The 20,829-nt window shown below is 32.7% G+C and overlaps 1 protein-coding gene across 1 annotated transcript; it reads left to right on the plus strand.

Annotated features, from left to right (window-relative positions):
- Positions 1-10,360: 10,360 nt before the first annotated feature.
- LOC127707440 (probable G-protein coupled receptor B0563.6) lies at positions 10,361-16,274 on the plus strand. Its single transcript, XM_052211968.1, has 2 exons — positions 10,361-10,482; positions 14,963-16,274. The coding sequence occupies exon 2, from the start codon at positions 14,973-14,975 to the stop codon at positions 16,029-16,031; it is 1,059 nt and encodes a 352-aa protein (XP_052067928.1). The 5' UTR covers positions 10,361-10,482; positions 14,963-14,972; the 3' UTR covers positions 16,032-16,274.
- Positions 16,275-20,829: the final 4,555 nt, after the last annotated feature.

Here is a 20,829-nt window from a genome sequence, read left to right on the forward strand (position 1 = left end):
ACTTTTGAATGAAGGGTAACTAACACAATAAACTCGTTTTCATTTTGATGTTTTATTGCATTGTTTTTTTTTTTGTTTTTTGTTTTTTTTTTGGCATTTCATTTCGTTCAGGCTGTGCTTGTTGATCTATCGCATCAGGGAAAAAAGAACTTCTGTTTCTTTGACCTCGTAAAGTATGCTTTGCTTTCTATAACTGACCGATTATCTGAAATCGTACGATCTCTTGGTTCTTTGCTTTGTCAATGTGTAGGAGTTTCCACGAAAATGTCTTTATAAGAATGTTAATATTTTATTATGGCGATGAAGACAAATTAATTTTATTGCATATATGCCTACGGTTTACTATTTTGGATTTATTAAACCATAAAATAGCATTCAATATAAAAATCGCGTGCTTTTAATGCATCTAAAATACCATCATTTGTCCTGCATATACTTGTTTTCCAATATTATATGTATAGGAATAGTTAAAGTGTGTTTTGTAGAAATAAAATATTGATTCACATATAAGTTGGTCCGGGTTTTAATGGCAAGACTTGGTTTGGAAGATAGATATTTCATGCACGTGATAAAATTCAGGTAATTAACTTGGCTCCAACAAACACAACCGTCGATGCGTTAAAGGAGATCATACAAATCCATTATGTGATGAAACATGTCTTGAACTTGTTCTTGATTAATTCCCAAAGGAGATTCGTCGTACTCAAGAGAATCGACATCACCAGAATCATTTTAAACCAGATGTTTTATTTTTTTGCCATAAAAGGGTAATACAAAAAGAGTTGGTGGATATGTTGAAACTACCTTCTTTCCATGTAATCAAATTTATCGGGTCCTTTGTGCCGGATAGATGAAGACTGATGCCGAAAGTCTTGATATGCATTTGGCTTAAAACAAAACATCAAAAGATACACAAGGAATACAAACCCTGTTATTACTATTATGACTCTCTGTAATATTTCATTAATCGCACTTCACACATCATCTGCACGAAATCAGTTCATTGGTTCTATGTTGAAAGTCATCTGCATCTTCAGTCAGTACAGTTAGCTCGTCTTTATTTGTTTGTATTTTTTATTTTTCATTTTTTATTTTTTTATTTTCTATTGCCTTTTATTGTTACGGTAATTGTAATGTCGTTTTCTTTACATCTGAGCCTCCTCATGGGGGTGTTTGATTATGTGATTACTTGGCCGCCGTTTATTTTGTGATTATTTGATTATTAGACCAAATATTTCTTAATTATTTGATTATCTAGGACTGTATGTTTGCTTGATTGATTACTCAGTTTAGAAAAAAAATAAAATCGGAAGAAAAAAGATTATAAAATATAACTACGTTAGATCACCTAGCGTGTGAACACTCAATACACGGAAACAACAAACCCGTCATCGTTTTTTAATTTTACATTTTAGTTTAATCTTTTTCTCGTTCTATATCGTTTAAAGTATGAAGAAAAGCACCAGTGCACGAGATGTAGAAAGTTTAGAAAGAACATGACTGACATAACTTCAAAAGAGGTATTGCATGAACACGGTAAAACATGGTAACGGACTGTTCGGGGTATTTTTCTGCGTTTCCTGCTTAACGTGTTCAGCAACGTCTTTTTAGGGTTATTTGATATAAAACAAAAATGAGGGTAAGTGAATCACAGTTCTTCTTAGCCAGAAAACACTCAGATTTCATTTCCAACTGTTATGCTTGTTTTGTAATAAAAAAATTTACATTTAAATTGTTCATTAATCATTATCAAGCTTTTAGTTTATGATACTTTGATTACTACAAAAAATCAATTTCTGATTACCAAAGCAAGTATTTAATGATTATGTGAACAGTAGTGATAATGTGATTACTGAGGAGAATATAAGCTATTTGGTAAACGTATACGGTATAATTATGGTTATTAAACCGATATTTAAAAATAATACTTCAGAGCAGAATGTATAGTTGCACAAGTTTGTGGGTGCAATTTGAAATTCTACGAGGATCGATATGCATTAATATTCTTGCCGTAACCCTCATATTTATGAAATATTATTTTCAGATCATGCTCTATGATCATTTGAACATGGGGAGGCATTATGTTTGTATAAATCTTTATACCGAGAGTGTACTATACATTAATGTATACAAAAAGGGAGGTGAAAAATACCAAAAGGACATTTAAAATCATTAGTCAAAAATAAACTAACTGTGCCATGTCAAATAAACGAAAAGGGACAAAAGAAAAACAGTTTTCAATACACTGTGTATACAAAACACAACATAGAATAGTGAAGACTAAGCAACAAGATCTCTACTAAAAACAGGGCTGATCTCAGGTGCTCTTGAAAAGTAAGCAGATCCTGCTCCACATGTGGCACCCGCCATGTTGCTCATATAAGAACAAACCCGGTGATAAGTTCAATTCGGTAGGCCTCATTCGAGGATATTCCATATATGTCAACTAACTCATGATGGCGTCCGTTAAATTTTTGAAGGGATGATTTCAACTTTACCACTTGAAACTTTCGGTTAAATCGCTTCATTGTAAGACGTAACCCCCTATCAAGGAAATCATGATAGGAATAACAAGCCATGAATAATGTAACAACTAGGAGAAATGTACCCCAAATGCAGAGGCAGCTGGAATATTGCTATAAAGAAATAAAAAGTTCACAATTAAGAAGATAAAATCGTCTCTTTTGTCGTTACGTATTGTTCTCAACTGGCCCTCGTTGTCATTTTCTAGATGTAAGTCAAGATATGAAGCAGACTTAACTGTATCTGTTGTATCCTTTATTTCAAGTTCGATGGGATAGATGCGTTCAGCATAGTCACCAATCTTTAAATTATTTAGTGAGAGGACATCATCTGTATAGCAGAAAGTAAAGTGAAGAAAATGATAATAGTAGCTCTTTCCTTTCTTCCTTAGAAGCTCTTGTATGAAGTCAGCCGCATATGAATAGAGAAACAATTCGGCCATAAGAGGAACACAGTTGATTCCCATGAGAATGCCGATTCTATGTTGAAAACACGTCCTCCAAACGTAAAAAACATGTTGTCAATTAACAAATTAAGCTTCTTGACAAGATAACGTCAGTTTCAGAAACAAATTTTGTGTTTGAATCAGAGTGATTTTTTAAAAAGCACGATTTATCCCTCCCAAGATACTTGTATCTACGTTGTCCATTCTTTTTGAGGAAACTAAGCAGGACCAACTCTTTTTAAAAGTAAAATAACAAAAATACCGAATTCCAAGGAAAACTCTAAACGGAAAGTCCTTTATTAAATGGCAAAATCAAAAGCTCAAACACATCAAACGAATGGAAAACAACTGTCATATTCCTGATTTGGTGCAGGCATTTCCTTATGTAAAAGAATGGTAGATTAAACCTGGTTTTATAGCTAGCTAAATCTCTCACTTGAATGACAGTCGTATAAAAATTTAATATGTCTTTTTTTTTAGAATGGAGAATACTTGTGTAAAAGGTAGAACATTCATATAATTTAATTCTATTGCAAAATGAAAGAGTCTTAGATTGTATATAATCGAACATATCTTTGGAATGTTTGAATAACAATATCTGAATAGATTAGGTAGTTTCACAAAAACTTTGAAGCCCGGCTGTGACTGCTGATAAATTTGATTTTAATAGTTTAGAAAGAGGTTTCGTGGAGCACTTCGAAGACCCAGCATTATAACATTGTGTTTACGGACACTTATGTAATTTAGGTATCAAGTACAGTGACGAAAGATCCAGTTCTACATCTTTTGTTGAAATTCCAAAGGAACATAGAACAGACCTATGATTGTCCAGGATTTCCTCCTTGGTAAGTGTCGTGGGGTATATGTTGAGTTTCAAAGTGAATTGTCAATACCTAACTCATTTATCAAGTAGTTAATGTAATGTGATTAACACACAAACACGATGTTGTTGGGGGTTTTATCTCTAGGTACATTGTCTAGTCATATTTTCAATAGTAAATATTGACCCGTCTCGGCTCGATGCATGTTGTTCATCCATTGCGTCAGAGTGCACACTGCAATCAACTATACAGCGGTTTTACCCTGTGAATTACAATTATTAATTATCATATAGTTACAGAATGATTTGAACGCTTTCATAAATTTTGCTAAAACATATAGAGGGCATTTGATGTTACACGACCACCACATAGCGATACCCGATCTTTCACGATCCGAAATGTAAACTTTATGTATAGATAATACAGATTTCGCAAACTTTGTGATTAAGGTACTATCAAGGAAATAGCAAAGTAAGCAAGGTAAAATAAACAAATTTCAAGATTCATTGTAAACAGTAATATAGAACTACATTGTTAAGAAAATAGTAATTTAGTTACTCATATTGTGAAACAAACTCGTGTTTGTTTTACATTAACAATTATTCATTGCATTATTGATGAACAATTTGACTTTTGTAGTTTGTAAACACGGTGAATAATTAAACTTTGATTTTTCTAAGAAAGTGTTAATAATGAAGATTTCTACAGACAGTTTTATTTTTCCCAATAGTTGTCGTTATAATTCATTAAACTACATCAAATGATGACCTTACAAGGGCCTTCACGATAAAATTTAGTTCACGATCCGATGCAAGATTATTAACAATTCGAACATCGCTACTTTTAAATTTTTATCTCTCTCTCTCTCTATATATATATATATATATATTTCTTTAAAGAACATGTAATGTAAAAAAAATATCACTTGAAAGTAATTTCCTGTTTCGTCTCTGCTTTTTTCTTGTTGCCCAACTGAATTTCCCTTAAAATGGCCATTTGTTGATCACATTTTTTTTCAAATTGAACCAAAAAATGAATTGCTATTATTTACTCTTTCATTAAAGGAGTAATGTCTTGGTTATTTCACAATTTAGATATTATTTTCCGACTCTCAACCACCGAACTTTAACCTCAAATTTTAAAAAATTGCACCATTTTTCGATTCTACGACCAGGCAAAAATTAAGGATTAAACATTTCTCTAAACAAAATGTCATAATTTACGCATGCGCGACCTTAACTCGATATACATGTGTCTCGAGAAATAATATGTATTTGTCAAAGGTGTACAAAAAAATTCGAACATGTAAAATGTTGTTTTTTTAATTAAAAAGTAAAATGGGTTTTGTTATGATAATAAGGTTGGCTCGGTGGAATAAGTAAACGTACTCCTTACTTCTAGTCAGAAGAATACCTAGAATAAAGAAGAAAACACATTTCCTTTATTAATTCTTCAAAATTTTCTAATGAATGTGCTATTGAAATCATTTTTGTGGTCCGGAGATATATAATTCTTTATAAAGATAGCATTTACGATTATCTTGTCGACGCATATTTGTTTCAGATCTGGCAATTTTTTTTAATTACTCACTATAGATACCCCTTTCTTTTTTTCAAATAGTAAAAACAAGAGTCGGAAAAAACCAAAGTAAGCTTTACGTCAAAAATAAATATGCATTATTTATCTACCGTAGGTTAAATTTTAAATAAAAAAAACAACAATTGAAATAGATTTCGAACAAAAAAGCTTTGTAATGTTGATCTTGACCTTATTTCCTTCAATCCATAAACAATCAATTTGTATGTACTAATGCAGAACATAATATGCAAGTTAATCAGCTTGTAGTAGACTGAAAAGCCAAACTCTGTGACAGTAAAATTGTTAATAAGAAAGAATCTATCGACCACTATAATTACTTTCTGAATAAAAGTGGGTGTTAATAGCAGTCAAGGAACGCGATTGGTAACGGCTGAGTGCATAATAGTCAGTCGTAGGGAAAAAGAGGATCAATTCTTACAAATCTGACATATGTGAAGTTTAGTACTATGATTTCGCTTTCGGAAATGTCTAATCATTAAATATGCAACAGTCTTTCAGAACCAGTCAGAAACAAACTCTACGACCCTGGTTTATTGTAAATTCCATTTTTTTTTCTACAGTACCCTGTGACATGCACATACAACAAACGAAGTAATAAAACCAATTAAAGAAATCGTTATTGTGTATCATAACTTTTCCTGAGGTTAAATTATGGCTGTAGGTTTGCGATTTAAACTTATGATGTAAAGTTCCTACAAGTAAAATATGTTAAGGGGCTTGCTTGCTTATTTATGTATGTGTACGTTGATATTATATTCTATTCAATACTGATAACAAGTCGATGGCTTCGAAACTCTGGGAGGGGGGGGGGGACTTCCTATATACAAGGTAATAGGACGTGCCGCTGGAATAGGTCACATTTTCCAGCTTGAAAAATGTGAATACGTTGGGAAAACTATCAGAAATATATAAGATCAATAAAGTTCCATTTACTTGTCATATAAAAAGCCCTGTATTTTTTTCACAGCCGAACGTCTCGCCGTAAGTAACCATTACATAAGGAATCTGACACTCAGATCTGAGCTCCAATCAAAAGTGATATTTTCTTGATAATGAAAAGGTAAGGTAAACTTTTTTTAAATCTAAATTATATGAAAAAGGTAGGTAACAGAATCCCAGCAGCACCTCCTATCAATTAAGTATTGAAGTCCGCCCCCCCCCCCCCCCCCCCCCCCCCCCCCCCCCCCCCCCCCCCTTTCCCCCGAGCATCGAAATAAGGTATCTTACCTATTTCGTGCACTGGAAATAATTTTTTTTTTCTCAAATATGTTTGGAATGACTTGCATCTTAACCCAATAATCATAATGAAACCTTTAGGAAAGGGAAGTACTGTGATGCAACAAAATAACCTTTTTATATAAAGTCATAGAAATAAATTGTAAAGTTTGGATGTGTATAACAACGTCAGATTAATTATTCATGTCTTGTAAGTGATTATTTTCAAAATATCTCTGTAATAAGGTGTATCAGTAAAAGATACCTCGAAGCGTGATACATACCATAGCATGCTTGATAAATACTATAGCATGCTTGATAAATACCATAGCATGCTTGATATATACCATAGCATGCATGATAAATACCATAGCATGCATGATAAATACCATAGCATGCTTGATAAATACCATAGCATGCTTGATAAATACCATAGCATGCTTGATAAATACCATAGCATGCTTGATAAATACCATAGCATGCTTGATAAATACCATAGCAGGCATGATAAATACCATAGCAGGCTTGATAAATACCATAGCAGGCTTGATAAATACCATAGCATGCATGATAAATACCATAGCATGCTTGATAAATACCATAGCATGCTTGATAAAAATCATGTTTTAAATACAAAGTTGATAGTTTATAGGAAAATATTGGAAATCAAAGTTAATGTCACAAATGTTAGAAATCTATGTTACTAATGTGAATTTCGTATTTAATTTGCTGCAATTACGTTCAATAGCTTCCAGTTAATACAATTGTAAACACAAGCAAAGCACACATCAGTTTAAATCATAATTTATTTTGAAAATTTCTCTTTTTGACTGTCTATTTGACATGATTTCAACTAAATGCATATCAATTACAAGGTTACTATATTTCGTTAAACTGTTTATATTTACCAGTTATTATAGTATGTGACATTTGAATCTAAGATCACAACTTCCAAGCTTTTAAGGTGGTACCCAACACCTTGACTAATATTAATTTGGCTCGTTTAATTTTCATAAAATTTTGACAAAATGTTTACTTTGACCCTTTGACAAAAATATAAAAATTTCAAAAAATTTGAACCAAACACTTTATCAGAAAAATTTCATTGGTTATATAACAGTTTGACAAACACTAATTTTGATCATTGAGAAGCTTAAAATTTCCTTAACAATACAACGTAATTAAAACGTTTAGCTGATTTTTACAGAGTTATCTCCCGGTAGTGTTAGGTACCACCTTCAGTCAATTAGAAAGTTGACTCTAGATGGTTTTTGTTGTTCCGTTTAGGTCATTTAGCTTTAAGCTGTCATACGTTATATATAGTGTTATTGTACTTTATGTCAAAATGCAAGATTTTGATTTGTTTTAAATATAAAGGAGATAATTTATTCCATGCCATGACAAATACTCTATTACCCTTCACGGAGACGCTTGATCAATTGTGCGCTTTATTAAATATGGATGGTTGCTCTGTATATGATTTCATAGTTTATTACTTTGAATTTGAAATTTAATAGACAGTCATAACAGAACATTCAGTATAATAATTAAATAACACATAACTAAGAGGGTGACAATGTTTTCTCGGGGTAACAATCTGCTCTATCATCCTCTCAGCTGTGATTTATTTAATATTGCCTTTCCAGACTATTAGTTTTGGTTACGGTTTTTTCAGAAAAAAATGTGTTGTGCACACGGAAATATTAATCTTTTAATTATAAGTCAGGTGACACAAAAGACCCAAGTAATTACAGTGGAATTGATATCAGTAGTAATATTGTTAAGTTATTTACTAGCATATTAAATAACGGACTTGAAAAATATTTAGAAAAACACCCATGGGATTATATCCCAAGAACAAATTGGTTTATCTAAAGGTGAAATGACAAGTGATCATCTTTTGTCTTGAAAAGTTGTAATAGACAAACACACACAAAAAGGCTCAAAACCATTATACACATGTTGTGTTGACTTCAGAAGAGCCTTTGATACTGTTTATCATACAGGATTGTCCTATAAACTTAGTAAAATTAGAGTAGGAACCCATTTCTATAATGTAATCAAAAGTATGTATCCTAATACCATACTATGTATAAAAACACGCAACATGTTAACAGCTGACTTTAGATCATTAACTGGTGTAACACAAGGAGTTAATGTGAGCCTTTCTCTCTCTCTCTCTCTCTCTCTCTCTCTCTCTCTCTCTCTCTCGATCGATCGATCGATCTCCATCTCCATCTCCATCTCGAACAAGTTGTATTCAAGCTATCCTGACATTGCTTGATTTACAAGAGTATCAAGTACTCTCATCTAAATCAAACATTAAAGATATGGTAAAAAGGAAATTATATTCAAAATATTGTAACATTTAGAAGAAAGAGTTGTTAATGATAAGGTTTAATGATAAAGACAAAATAATACATCTGAAAATAAACTTTAACTTATCGATTATTCAAATCAAACTTTAATTTTGAGCCATACTTATTGTAATTGTCATATCTTCAAAGAAGTGTGTTAACAAGATTTAGATTTGGAGCTCATAAACTTGAAAACCAGAAAATGGAACATGAAAACTCTGTAATGAGGTAATAGAAGATGAGATGTAAAGCTTTGTTAAATGTTAGTAGTCCCTTTCTATGCAAAATATGTCGGAAAAGTTAAACTGTTTCAAAATTTGATATCAAATCTCATTTTATTTGGTTAATGGGAAATGAAGATAAAAACATGCTGACAATAATTTGCCAATTATTAAAGGTCTTAAATGAAAACAGAAATAAAATATTAAATTATATTATCTTTTGTCATGCTTGTATAAAAGTTATAGATACATACGCATATACCTTGTTACAATAAATAAATAATAATGTATAGAGGTGTGCTGACCGGTAAAGGGTCAAGAGTAACAAACAATGGGTAATGCATATTTTTAGTTTCATCATTACAAATTACTTATTTCATTTTACTTTATTATTAGATGTTAATCAATTAAATCAAAATTGAACATGTTATACTTTTTAATATATTTTTATCTTTATTTTATGTTTAAATATTTTATATAGGTGTTTGTTGATGTTTTGTAACTATTGTCGAAGGTGTCTAAGTTAAATTTTCCCCAAATACAGTTCACAAAAGTTATAACTATCAACCTTCTCGCTGAACACTAACAGGAAAATTCGGTGTCACGAATTGAGAACACGTTCTACTGTATAATGAAGCAACGAGATGCGCTCTAGGCCTTTTGTATTGCTATTTATTTGTTTTTGTAGAGTGATTTAGTTTATTTATATTTTTTTTATGCTTTTGGGGTTGTCTGTCTTCGATCTTTTCTTAAGTGCACGAGGTGGGAATAAAAAAAAACTACCGTTCGTTTGCACTGTAAATGGTTGACCTGCTTTGTTAAACGATTAAACATAAACATCTCTTAATGTCACTGCTCAAACAAAAAAACAATGTACGACCCTTTCAAATTTTTAATTTATCTAACATCGGTTAATGTCACTGCTCTAACAAAAAGAACAATATACGATCCTTTCAAGTTTTTAATTTATTTAACATCGATTAATTGTAATTATATATTTGACATTTATGCTCCAATGATTGCATTACAACAAATGTAAAATTTAGCTTTTATTGCTATTACACAATCAAACCTCATTAAAAATTCTTTCGAATGATTGCTTTTTATAATACTAATAATAGTAATTTTCATAAAATCTAATTTATAATCATACATTGGATTACCCAGTTCATCCTTTTTGCGAAATAACATAGAATGTGACTTGCATGCTAGCGTCGCATATGTTTACAGTGAATGTCAATGCTAATTTCAAAGGACAATATACAAAATGAACATTCATTCTTGGAATAGATTTCTAAAAGGTAAATACACCTATCTACTTATTTCAGTTATTTATAAAATTATTTGTTCGACATGTTTACTACACTCAACATATTTGGCATGTAGTTGAAATAGCAGACGTGCGACATCATTTATATTTTCGTTGGCAATGAACGTTTGCAGTGCAAAAAATGGTAACAGCACTTATACAATATGAATAAGAGAAGATGTTGGGTATACGTTAATGACACATCAACCCAACGATAAAGTTCACAAGAACTATACATGTAGAGGGGCCGGGCAACACACAGATTTCAACAAAAAAATTAACCAAACTTCTGTGTCATTTGGTCTCTGGTGAAGAGGTGTCTCATTGGCAATCATACTACATCATCTTATGTTAAGATTAAAGTTAACCAAATGTTTTTAATAGGTACAATAACTGTAGAAAAGTTTCCAAATAGAAAAATAAGAAGATTTCATATGATTGCAAATGACATAATTATTCGACAAAGAGCAAATGATCGTACGACATTCAGCAATGAGATAACCCCCTTCCGTATAAAAAGCTTTTAAAAGCTTGGAATAATGAAATAGATACAATTCAAAAGAGATACAGACGACATTATAACTTTGAAATGTGTACTAGAAGCCGAAAGTAAATTTAAAGAAAATGTATCAAAATTTAATTCTATTGTTTTTTAAATTAGATTTGAATCGGATATTGCACACATAATTTCGATGAAACAGTAATCATATTCAGGGTACTTTGATGACCTAAGTTAATTAATTTAATTTTCATATTCAGGATTTTTATGACCTAAATTAGTGAAGTAACTTTCGTATATTTATTTGTGCCTCTCCCTGTCTTTGTGTAATGGTTTCTTTATTTGTTTTCATCTCTTTAATTTTCAAGTATCAGTACTATTGTTATATCGACCACAAGAATGAACTTGTACTTAAAAATACCAGTAAGACTAATATACTACAAGTTTTCAATGAAGATCATTTTCGAGCTTACATCATCATTTGTTTCCCATTACCTTAAGACAAAAGCAGGAGATGAAGAAACTAATTATACGGAAATGACTAAAACTGTTTCCCGAAGTTATGCAGTCATTTCTGTTTTTTCAATAGACGACACTCCTATATTTCATCTATGAAGCTTTTCATTAACATTAGTGTTTTCCGGTAGTCAACGTTCGCTGTAAACCACATGTGTCTATATATGTCTGTATCTATATAAGTCAATCCGCTCAAAAGATCTTCCTGGTGGCTAAGATTCGGTATATCTGTCTCTTATATAAGTCTATCCGCACAAAACACCTTCCTGGTGGCTAAAATGATTACAGTAAGAATTATTTACTGTAAAATTACCTAAGGAACTACACTTGAATGTTATGAAATAAAGAAGAGGCTCTGTGAGGTCAATATCTTTCATTGTGTATATCTTTCGCTTGTCTATGACCCTTAAGTTAGAACGTATCCTCAATGCTCTATAACTTTGTACTTTAGATGGCTTTTTTAAACTTTTTTTATTCGAGCGTCACTAGTGAGTCTTTTGTAGACTTAACACGTTTCGTCCGGCGTACACAATTTTTAGTCTAGTATTTATGATTTTTTGTATAAATTTAAAGAAAACCCTTCCTATCATTCATGATACATTGTACGCATAATAATTTAACTCAGTTTTCAAGACAATGCTTTAAAACATACACATGTACACATCGAGTTAATATATGATAGTCATAGTAATGCGTACACATGTATGTGTTTGAAATATTTTAGATTTTAATCAGCATCAAAACTTCGATTTGAAAAAAAAAACACCATTGCATTATCCCGGGACCCGTGCAAGAAAATTTATTTAGGTTTGTCAGTTAAAACTCGTCATTTTACTTGAAGTCCAATGCATGTTTAAAACGGATTGGAACGGGAAACAATCTAGTTGAACACATCCAATGATTTCTTTTAGATTTTTTTTGTAATAAAAGAAGATTTATTGAACGACGATTTATCTCTATCTTTAACAGAGCGATCATCGTGTATTACATACACTTATTACCTTATAAAACAGTTAATAGCTTATTTTAACTATTTGAATGAATAGTTAAATCGAATATCTTGTCTGTCATTCTGATTTATATATATAATATAAATAGCCCTCCAGTATTATTTCAAAAGATTATTTGAACTATTTGTATCACTAGTTGATAACACATCAAGATTTTCTATACAAATAAAGGCAACAGTAGTATACCGGTGTTCAAAAGTCATAAATCGAATGAGAGAAAACAAATCCGGGTAACAAACTAAAACCGAGGGAAACACATCAACTATAAGATGAAAACAAATGACCAATAGGAACACTAAAGAGCAACAAAAACAAACGCCAACATACATAGACTCGGAATCTCTCCTGGATATTTTTCAATGCATAGAATTAGAAGACAGATAATTATATTGTCTGAATGTCTGTTACTTTGGAGAAGATCCGTTACATATGACAAATAGCTGTCAGTAAATCAACATCGGTAATAGTTTCTGTTAAATAACACAATTTCTATACAGCAGTTTCTGCTTGGTTTGTACAATCATGTCAAGACTAAGCAATTGTGATAGAATCGACGATAGATCGTTCGTTTTATACCAATTTTCAGATTTAACTTTACACATATGTACTGTAAATTCAGAATTTTCTTTTTACTTTTTTTTTTATTATTTCGAAAATTTTGATACAGGTAGGTCTGGCAACAGTAAAAACTCGCAATCTAAATTTTGGAATGCATCATTCATATGCAACTATCGCTGTAACTGCAATAATCAATTTCATAGTTTTGTCCTTTGTATGACAATCGAAAAATAAATGCACGCAAACATTTTCGATTTTACACAACTCCAAAATTAGTTTTATTAATCCAGCAACATGGTATTTTGTCTGTCGAAAAAAAAGGGAGGATTTAGCCAGTCAAATGACAAAACAAAAAAATCAACACCTGAAGGAAGAGTACAATCAATTGCAACACAGACAAACGATTATGTAAAAATTCCACGTTGCAATATTAAATATTTGGCTGGTGGTATAATGCTAGTAATACTAATTGCAGCACTGATTATCGTTATTTTATGTTTTACAACAAAGGTAGGATAAAGTAATTATTCTCTCTCTCTCTCTCTCTCTCTCTCGATCTCGATCGATCGATCGATCGAATGTGTTTGCTCATATCTTAGTGCATGTCTTTTTTATTTAAAGAAAAAACTTTGGTAGTCATTGTAGATGTTTGGAAATTCTGTCCAATTATCTTATTCATAACTTGTCTAGACTCAGGGGGTGAATAAGAGTGTGACATACGGTACAGACAGTTGCTTGTTATTTAAGACATACTGTTGGCCATTTAATGTCTCCTTCTGAATATATTTTGCTATTTACTGTCTCATAGACGTGAAGCCTTATCTTATTGTAATAATAATTGTTATATATATATATACTTAGTATAATAAATATTCATTTTTACCTGTTACTAGACTGAACAAAGTTATTTCCATTAAGATGGACAGAATATTAATTTTCATTCTGTCTTGGGCAAGATTTTTTTCGCAGTTCTCACTAAACAAGGTTATGCATTTCCAAAATCCCCCCCCCACCGTAAATTAAAAATCAAATGGTCGTCCTATAATCCTGCATGCAACGTGGACTATATTTCTTATTCAGAAACCTACTGAATCGCTCCACTTGGTGGCTATATTGGAATACCACTTTAAGTGACAGTTTCATGAAATGCTTTTTCGTAAACGAGAGGCAAAATAAACCGAAGGAACAGTCAAACTCATAAGTCGAAAATTAACTGATAATGCCATGGCTAAAAAAAGAAAAAGACAAACAGACAAACAACAATACACAAAACACAAAACACAACAAAGAAAACTAAAGACTGAGCAACACGAACCCCACCTCAAACCTGAAAACCTGGGGCTGATTTCAGGTGCTCCGGAAGGATAGACAGATCCTGCTCCACATGTGGCACCCGTCCTGTTGCTCATGTAAGTGCAAACCCGGTGATCAGTCTAATTCGGTAGGTCACATTCGGGGGAAAGGCTCAATTAATCTTTATGATGAGGAACCACAATTACTGGTAAAAGAAGTTCAGAATAAATATCCTTAACTATAAGAATATATATATATCAACAATCAGACAGTAGTCCGATACCACAACTAAACACAATGACATCTAGAGAGCTATTATCAACATAAGTTAACAGAAAAATGCTTCATGAAAGTCTAAAAATGACCACGATCCTGTACAATGCTACCACTAAAAGTAATTTAAGGTAATAAAAAGGACATAACATTTATCGAAATATTCGTGTTGCTCTAGAAACCATTAGTTACAATACACAGCGTACTCATGGATAATGACTATCATCTTCAATTTTGTTGTCCCATTGCAATAACCTAATGAGATAACTCACTATAAAAGTGTGTCTATATCTTTGTTCTATTGTGTTTCTTTTCTTTTTCAGGAAAACGATTATGAACTCCACAATAGTTACAATGACAACATTGAATGATTCCGATGTTTCATCAGAAACATATCCAAGCTCAGATCAAGTACGCGACGAGGTTGATATGGTGGCAATTATTTGCAAAAAGTATATTGGACCAGTCCTTTGCGTCTCTGGTGTTTTCGGAAATATACTCAATTTAATTATTTTAATTAAAGGACGATTGAATAACCCTCCATACTTTTACCTGAAAGCACTTGCTGTCACAGACATGTGTGCATTGGTGCTGTCATTCCTCCATCTGATGGTCTCGAGTAGATCAACATTATACGAATGGAAATTTTTTGACGCTTACCTGTTTTTTCCACTTGTTAATTTTTTCACTGCTTCCAGTGTCTGGCTGACAGTTGGGGTGACAATAGACAGATTTTTATATGTAAAAGCACCCTTGTGGGCTCGAGCTCAATTTTCATTGAGCAGAGCTAAAGTAAGAATAGCAATTATTCTAGTTGCAACAATTTTTATCACAGTTCCAAGATTCCTGTGCTTCAGTCTAGTAGGAGCTACCGACCAATACCATCTTTACCCAACATCGTTTAGAGCATCACACAATTACCGCATTTATGATATAGTTTGCATTGCACTATTTCACGTCGCGCCGCTAGTCATATTTGTTGTTTGCAATTCGTATTTGATATATGCTGTGCATAAAGCAAGGTCTATCCGGAAGGAATATGATATCAGAAACAACAAAGAAAAAGATTGGCAACTGGATCAACGGAGATTTACAATAACTCTTATTTCTATTGTACTATTGTCTATAGTAGCCATCTTACCATCAACGATTGGAGATTTTACTCGGCTGTTACATATTCCGTTCTCGCATTATCATAAATTACGACATATAAGTAACATCTTGCTTCTTCTTAACCTTTCTGTCAACTTCCTGTTGTATTGCGCATTCAACAAACGATTTGTGCGCGTAATGAAATCGATGTTCGGAGGTGGTATCATAAGGGTCAAACTGTCAATACGTAGGACGAAATCCAGTAGGTATTCCAGGACTGAAACTCACATGTATATGTAACAGACATTTGTTCATAATATCAGTGAGAAAATTTCTAGTTCTGATCAGGAAAAGATTAATTGTAATATTTGTATGTATCATATACATGTATGTTGATGACATGTAAATTGACAAAAACTGTAACATACACTAACGGTAAAATTAAGTGTTTTTTTTTTTACTTTGTATGTTGCTTTATAAGGAGAGGTTAGACAATATAATTGGAGATAATATAATTGGTTTATATACATACAGCGTGGATTGACACGGATAGTTATGTGATTTGTATTACAATTACATAAATTTTGTAAATATAATTTATAGATATCACTAAACATCCGACTTAATAAATTGCTTTGATAAATACATCTTTATATAAATAAGAAGATGTGGTATGAGTGCCAATAAGACAACTTTCCATCCAAGTCACAATGTATAAAAAGTTAACAATTATAGGACAAAGTACGGCCTTCAACACGGAGCCTTGGCTCACACCGAACAGCAAGCTATAAAAGGTCCCAAAATGACTAGTGTAAAACAATTCAAACAGGAAAATCAACGGTCTATTTTTGACATTTTTACCTATTGTGTCTGTTTGTTTTGTCACGCATCGTTGTCAATATAATGGAATTTGAGGCGACTGTCATACAAGTGAGAGGTTTAGCTAGCTACAAAACCAGGTTCAATCCACCATTTTCTACATAAGAAAATGCCTGTACCAAGTCATGAATATGACAGTTGTTATCCATTCGTTTGATGTGTTTGAGCTTTTGATTAGGAACTTTCCTTTTTGAATTTTCCTCGGAGTTCAGTATTTCTGTGATTTTACTGTTTTTTATATAACAAATGAAAAACGAGAAACACTTATAAACCACAATAACAAACGACTCCCTTTGAACATCAGACTCCTGACTTTGGACAGGTGCATACACATGCAGCGGGTTTAAACGTTTTAACAGGCGCCAACCTTCACCCTAACCTTAGATTATACTGCTTTTCAGTGGCGTCTTCTCTTAGTGTCTTTGACAGAATCACATTAAAGAAAGAAGATTTAGGAAAATTACTGACGAAAATTACAAAGAACAGTTACTACTAAAGAAAATGCGCTTGGCACTAGGGACCTAGTAAACAGAAAAGCAAAAACCATCTAAGAAAGTCAAACTTTGCCAATGGCCGTTGGAACTTTAGTTTCCTTCCAAATAATTTATTAAATAATCAACGAAAATTTCAAGAAATGTATTATATATATAACAATAATGTCAATGGCGATGGTACACTCGGTGATAATCAGTCCACAAAAGCGGTATCCGCACAGTGCTAGAAAATGAAAATAACAACTTATAAATTTGGTAAATATCATTTATTTCCTCAAAGTTTCCTAAATATATGTGAACCCCCAGATTTTTTTCAGAACTGCCCATTCAAATTTTTTTAAGCAGCCCTTATATTTCTCAATTTTGTTTTGAAACTAACATTCTAAATACTTTTCTGGTTCAGATTAACTGTTCTTGTTTTTTTTTATTTAAATAGAGGTTTTCAACAGTATAAAAGAGAGGCGAAAGATACCAAAGGGACATTCAAACTCATAAGTCGAAAATAAACTGACAATGCAATGGCTAAAAAAGAAAAAGACAAACAGACAAACAATAGTACACAAAACACAACAAAGAAAACAAAAGACTGACCAACACGAACCCCACTAAAACTGGGGGTGATCTCAGGTGGTGCTCCGGTTAAGCAGATCCTGCTCCACATGTGGCACCCGTCGTGTTGCTCATGTTAGTACAAACCCGGTAATAAATCTAAATAGGTAGGTCACATTCGGGGAAAAAGGGGACGGGATTGTAGTTACGACATTTGAACATATCCGCTATCATCTGTGAAACGGATATTCCATAACGTTCGACCAACTCATGATGGCGTCCGTAAAATTTACGAAGGAAAGAAATAATCAGAATTCAACTTCACCGCTTGGAACTCTTGGTCTAATAGTTTCCTTGTGAGCAGCAACCCTCTATCAAGGAAATTCTGATACTTAGGAAATACAAGCCATGGAATATCGTATCAACTGGGATATATGTACCCCGTATGCCGGCGCTGCAAGAATGTTGCTACGTAGAAATGAAAAGTTCACGATTGGGAAGCTGAAAGCATCTCTGTTGTCGTAAAGTTTTGTTTTCAACCGACCCTCATTTTCAGTTTCTGGATGTAAGTCAAGATATGAGGCAGTCTTTACTGTATCTGTTGTATCCTTTAATTCAAATCGATGGGATATATAGATGCGTTCAACATTGTCACAAAATTTTGAATTATTCAACATCATCTGTATAACGGAAAGTAAACGTAAAGGATACTGCTAACTTCTTTTCTTTCTTCCTAAGAAGTTCCTGTATACCTACTGGACTTCTGAACAAGGTGCTCTTTGAACTCATTCTGTATGTTTGTCCCAGGGGACAGGAAAACTTGAGAAATCTGAAAGTGTCTGAGTTTGACATTCAAACCGATGATTAGGGTAAGCGCTACGTACGTAAAGTAACATCAGAGTTAACTAAAAATCATCAGGGTGACCAAACTGAGGAATTTGAACCGGAAGGTGGTAGGATGTAAAAAACAAAAACTGCAATATGTCTACTAGCATCTTTTGTTAAATATTTAGAGAAAAGACACACAAATTTTTCAGCGCTGTGGCAGAAACCTAAGTATGACTTTGATGAGGGTGTAATAGTTGGTTTGAAAACAAGCCATTAGGTAAAAACACACTTGGGAAAACGTTACTGGCCATCGTAGTAAAGAAAGTATCAAATCGTATTGCCGTGACACAACAAACAAACAAAAACGAGAAATGTCTACATAGTCCGGCAGATTGGTGAAAATATTGTGGGTTTGGTGATAATAGCACCAAATTTGGCATGGTAGTAGTTTTGTGTGTTTCAAGCAATATTATCTATGGTCCCACATTGAAATTTCAATATGGCGGCTATTTCCAAGATGGCCGCCATAAAATATCAAAATCAACATATATCACTTATATATGGTCACATTTAAGGTCAAACTTGGCAGAGCAGTAGTGCTGAGTGTTTCAAAAATATTAGCTGTAAACCAACCTTGAAATTTTAATATGGCGGCTTTTTTCCATAATGGCCGCCACAAAATATCAAAATCAACAAATATCCCTTATATTGCTTCAAATTTGTCATTTTTTTAGTGCTAGGTGCTTCAAACAATATAAACTATGGACCCAAATTGAAATTTGAATATAGCGGTTTTTTCCAAGATGGCCGCCATAAGATATCAAAATCAAAAATATCCCTTAGAGAAGGTTAGAAAGTGTTTTATTTTGACGTACCTGCAGTAAAACTACGTGCCCTATAATACCAAATGCATGCCACATTTATATACTAAAGACATCCATCAACACAATTGTGAGCAAAGTATAGAAAATCGTAACTTCGGTACCATTCTTGCAGAACAAGAGTCAACAAGGAGGGATCACGTATAGACACTGGCGCAGAACAGTTGTCAACAACGAGGGATCACGTATAGACACTGGCGTTATTCCAATATTTAAGCTAGACTTAACTTAAATGTATACTTCTCGATTCGAACAGTTTTCTTTATCAATTGGAAAAGGACATAGTAATGATCTGAAAAAAAATGCAGTAATCCCAGGCTTGCCAGGCCATTAACAAGGCAAGTGCTTGCTTATCCTGTTTAATAATTATTTTGATTTTGTATTTAAATAGGCAACCGCAACAATCTGTTTGTATGACAACGGTATTTGAAAAAAAAACTGCACATGCTGGTAGTTCAAAAAGACACGCTCTTTCGTCGGGTTGGTGTCTCTTTGACACATTCCCCGTTTCCATTCTCAATTTTATGATGTAGGCAAATGTTTTTTCCACAGTCATTAAAATATTAGTTGATAATCGTTCGACCAAATATTCAGATGCAGTCGAATTATTCTATTGAGGCAAATACGACGCTAACCATTTCAAAGTTACTTCTGGTTTTTTTTCTCTATTCTTCTTTAATATTACATTCAAATGAACTAAACCAATCTCTTAATGTATAAAGGCCTTCTTATGAATGCTAGAACCAGAAAAGGAGGTACTAAATGACCAAAATGTACAGTTTACGTTTGTCGTTTATTAAAGATCCAATTATTTATGTATCTACAGTACTAGAAGATTCCATCTTTGAAACATTCAACATTGAATATGTGATTCCTTCCTCAAATCATGGTGGTTTTACAACAGCAGACGTGGACAATATTGACAACAACAAGCGTTCAACTACGGCTAAAGAATCGTTACATTTAGCATCTTCTAAGTCTAACTTGGGAAATTCGTCATAACCTTATGCTTTGAAATATATGCATTTCCCTTATAATCTCTGGTACTTTCACCTATATATTATGCGCAAGCACAACTGTTCGTATTATTGCTGTAACTTAATATATAATATATATAATATATATATATATTACTATAGAATAAGATACAATGTATATCCTTATTACTAACCAAATATAACCATGCGTTTCATACTTACATCTTATAATTACCGTTTTATGGACATGCACTCAATTGTCTAACCAGAAATACATGTATGCCAACCTGGTACAATTGGTCAATTGTGCAACTCTATTCTTACATGGTATAAATAAGTTAACAGAAAGATAACACAGATAGCTTGAAACAGATGAGAATGAAAATATTAAATATGTCTGGACATCAGTCCACGAATGTAGAGCCAAAAAGAAATGGCCAAACGCCTTTATCAAATCTATCACAACCATTCGACATTCCATGAATACAAT

Source organism: Mytilus californianus, unplaced genomic scaffold (genome assembly GCF_021869535.1).
Source record: "Mytilus californianus isolate M0D057914Y unplaced genomic scaffold, xbMytCali1.0.p SCAF_7, whole genome shotgun sequence".
NCBI lineage: Eukaryota > Metazoa > Mollusca > Bivalvia > Mytilida > Mytilidae > Mytilus > Mytilus californianus.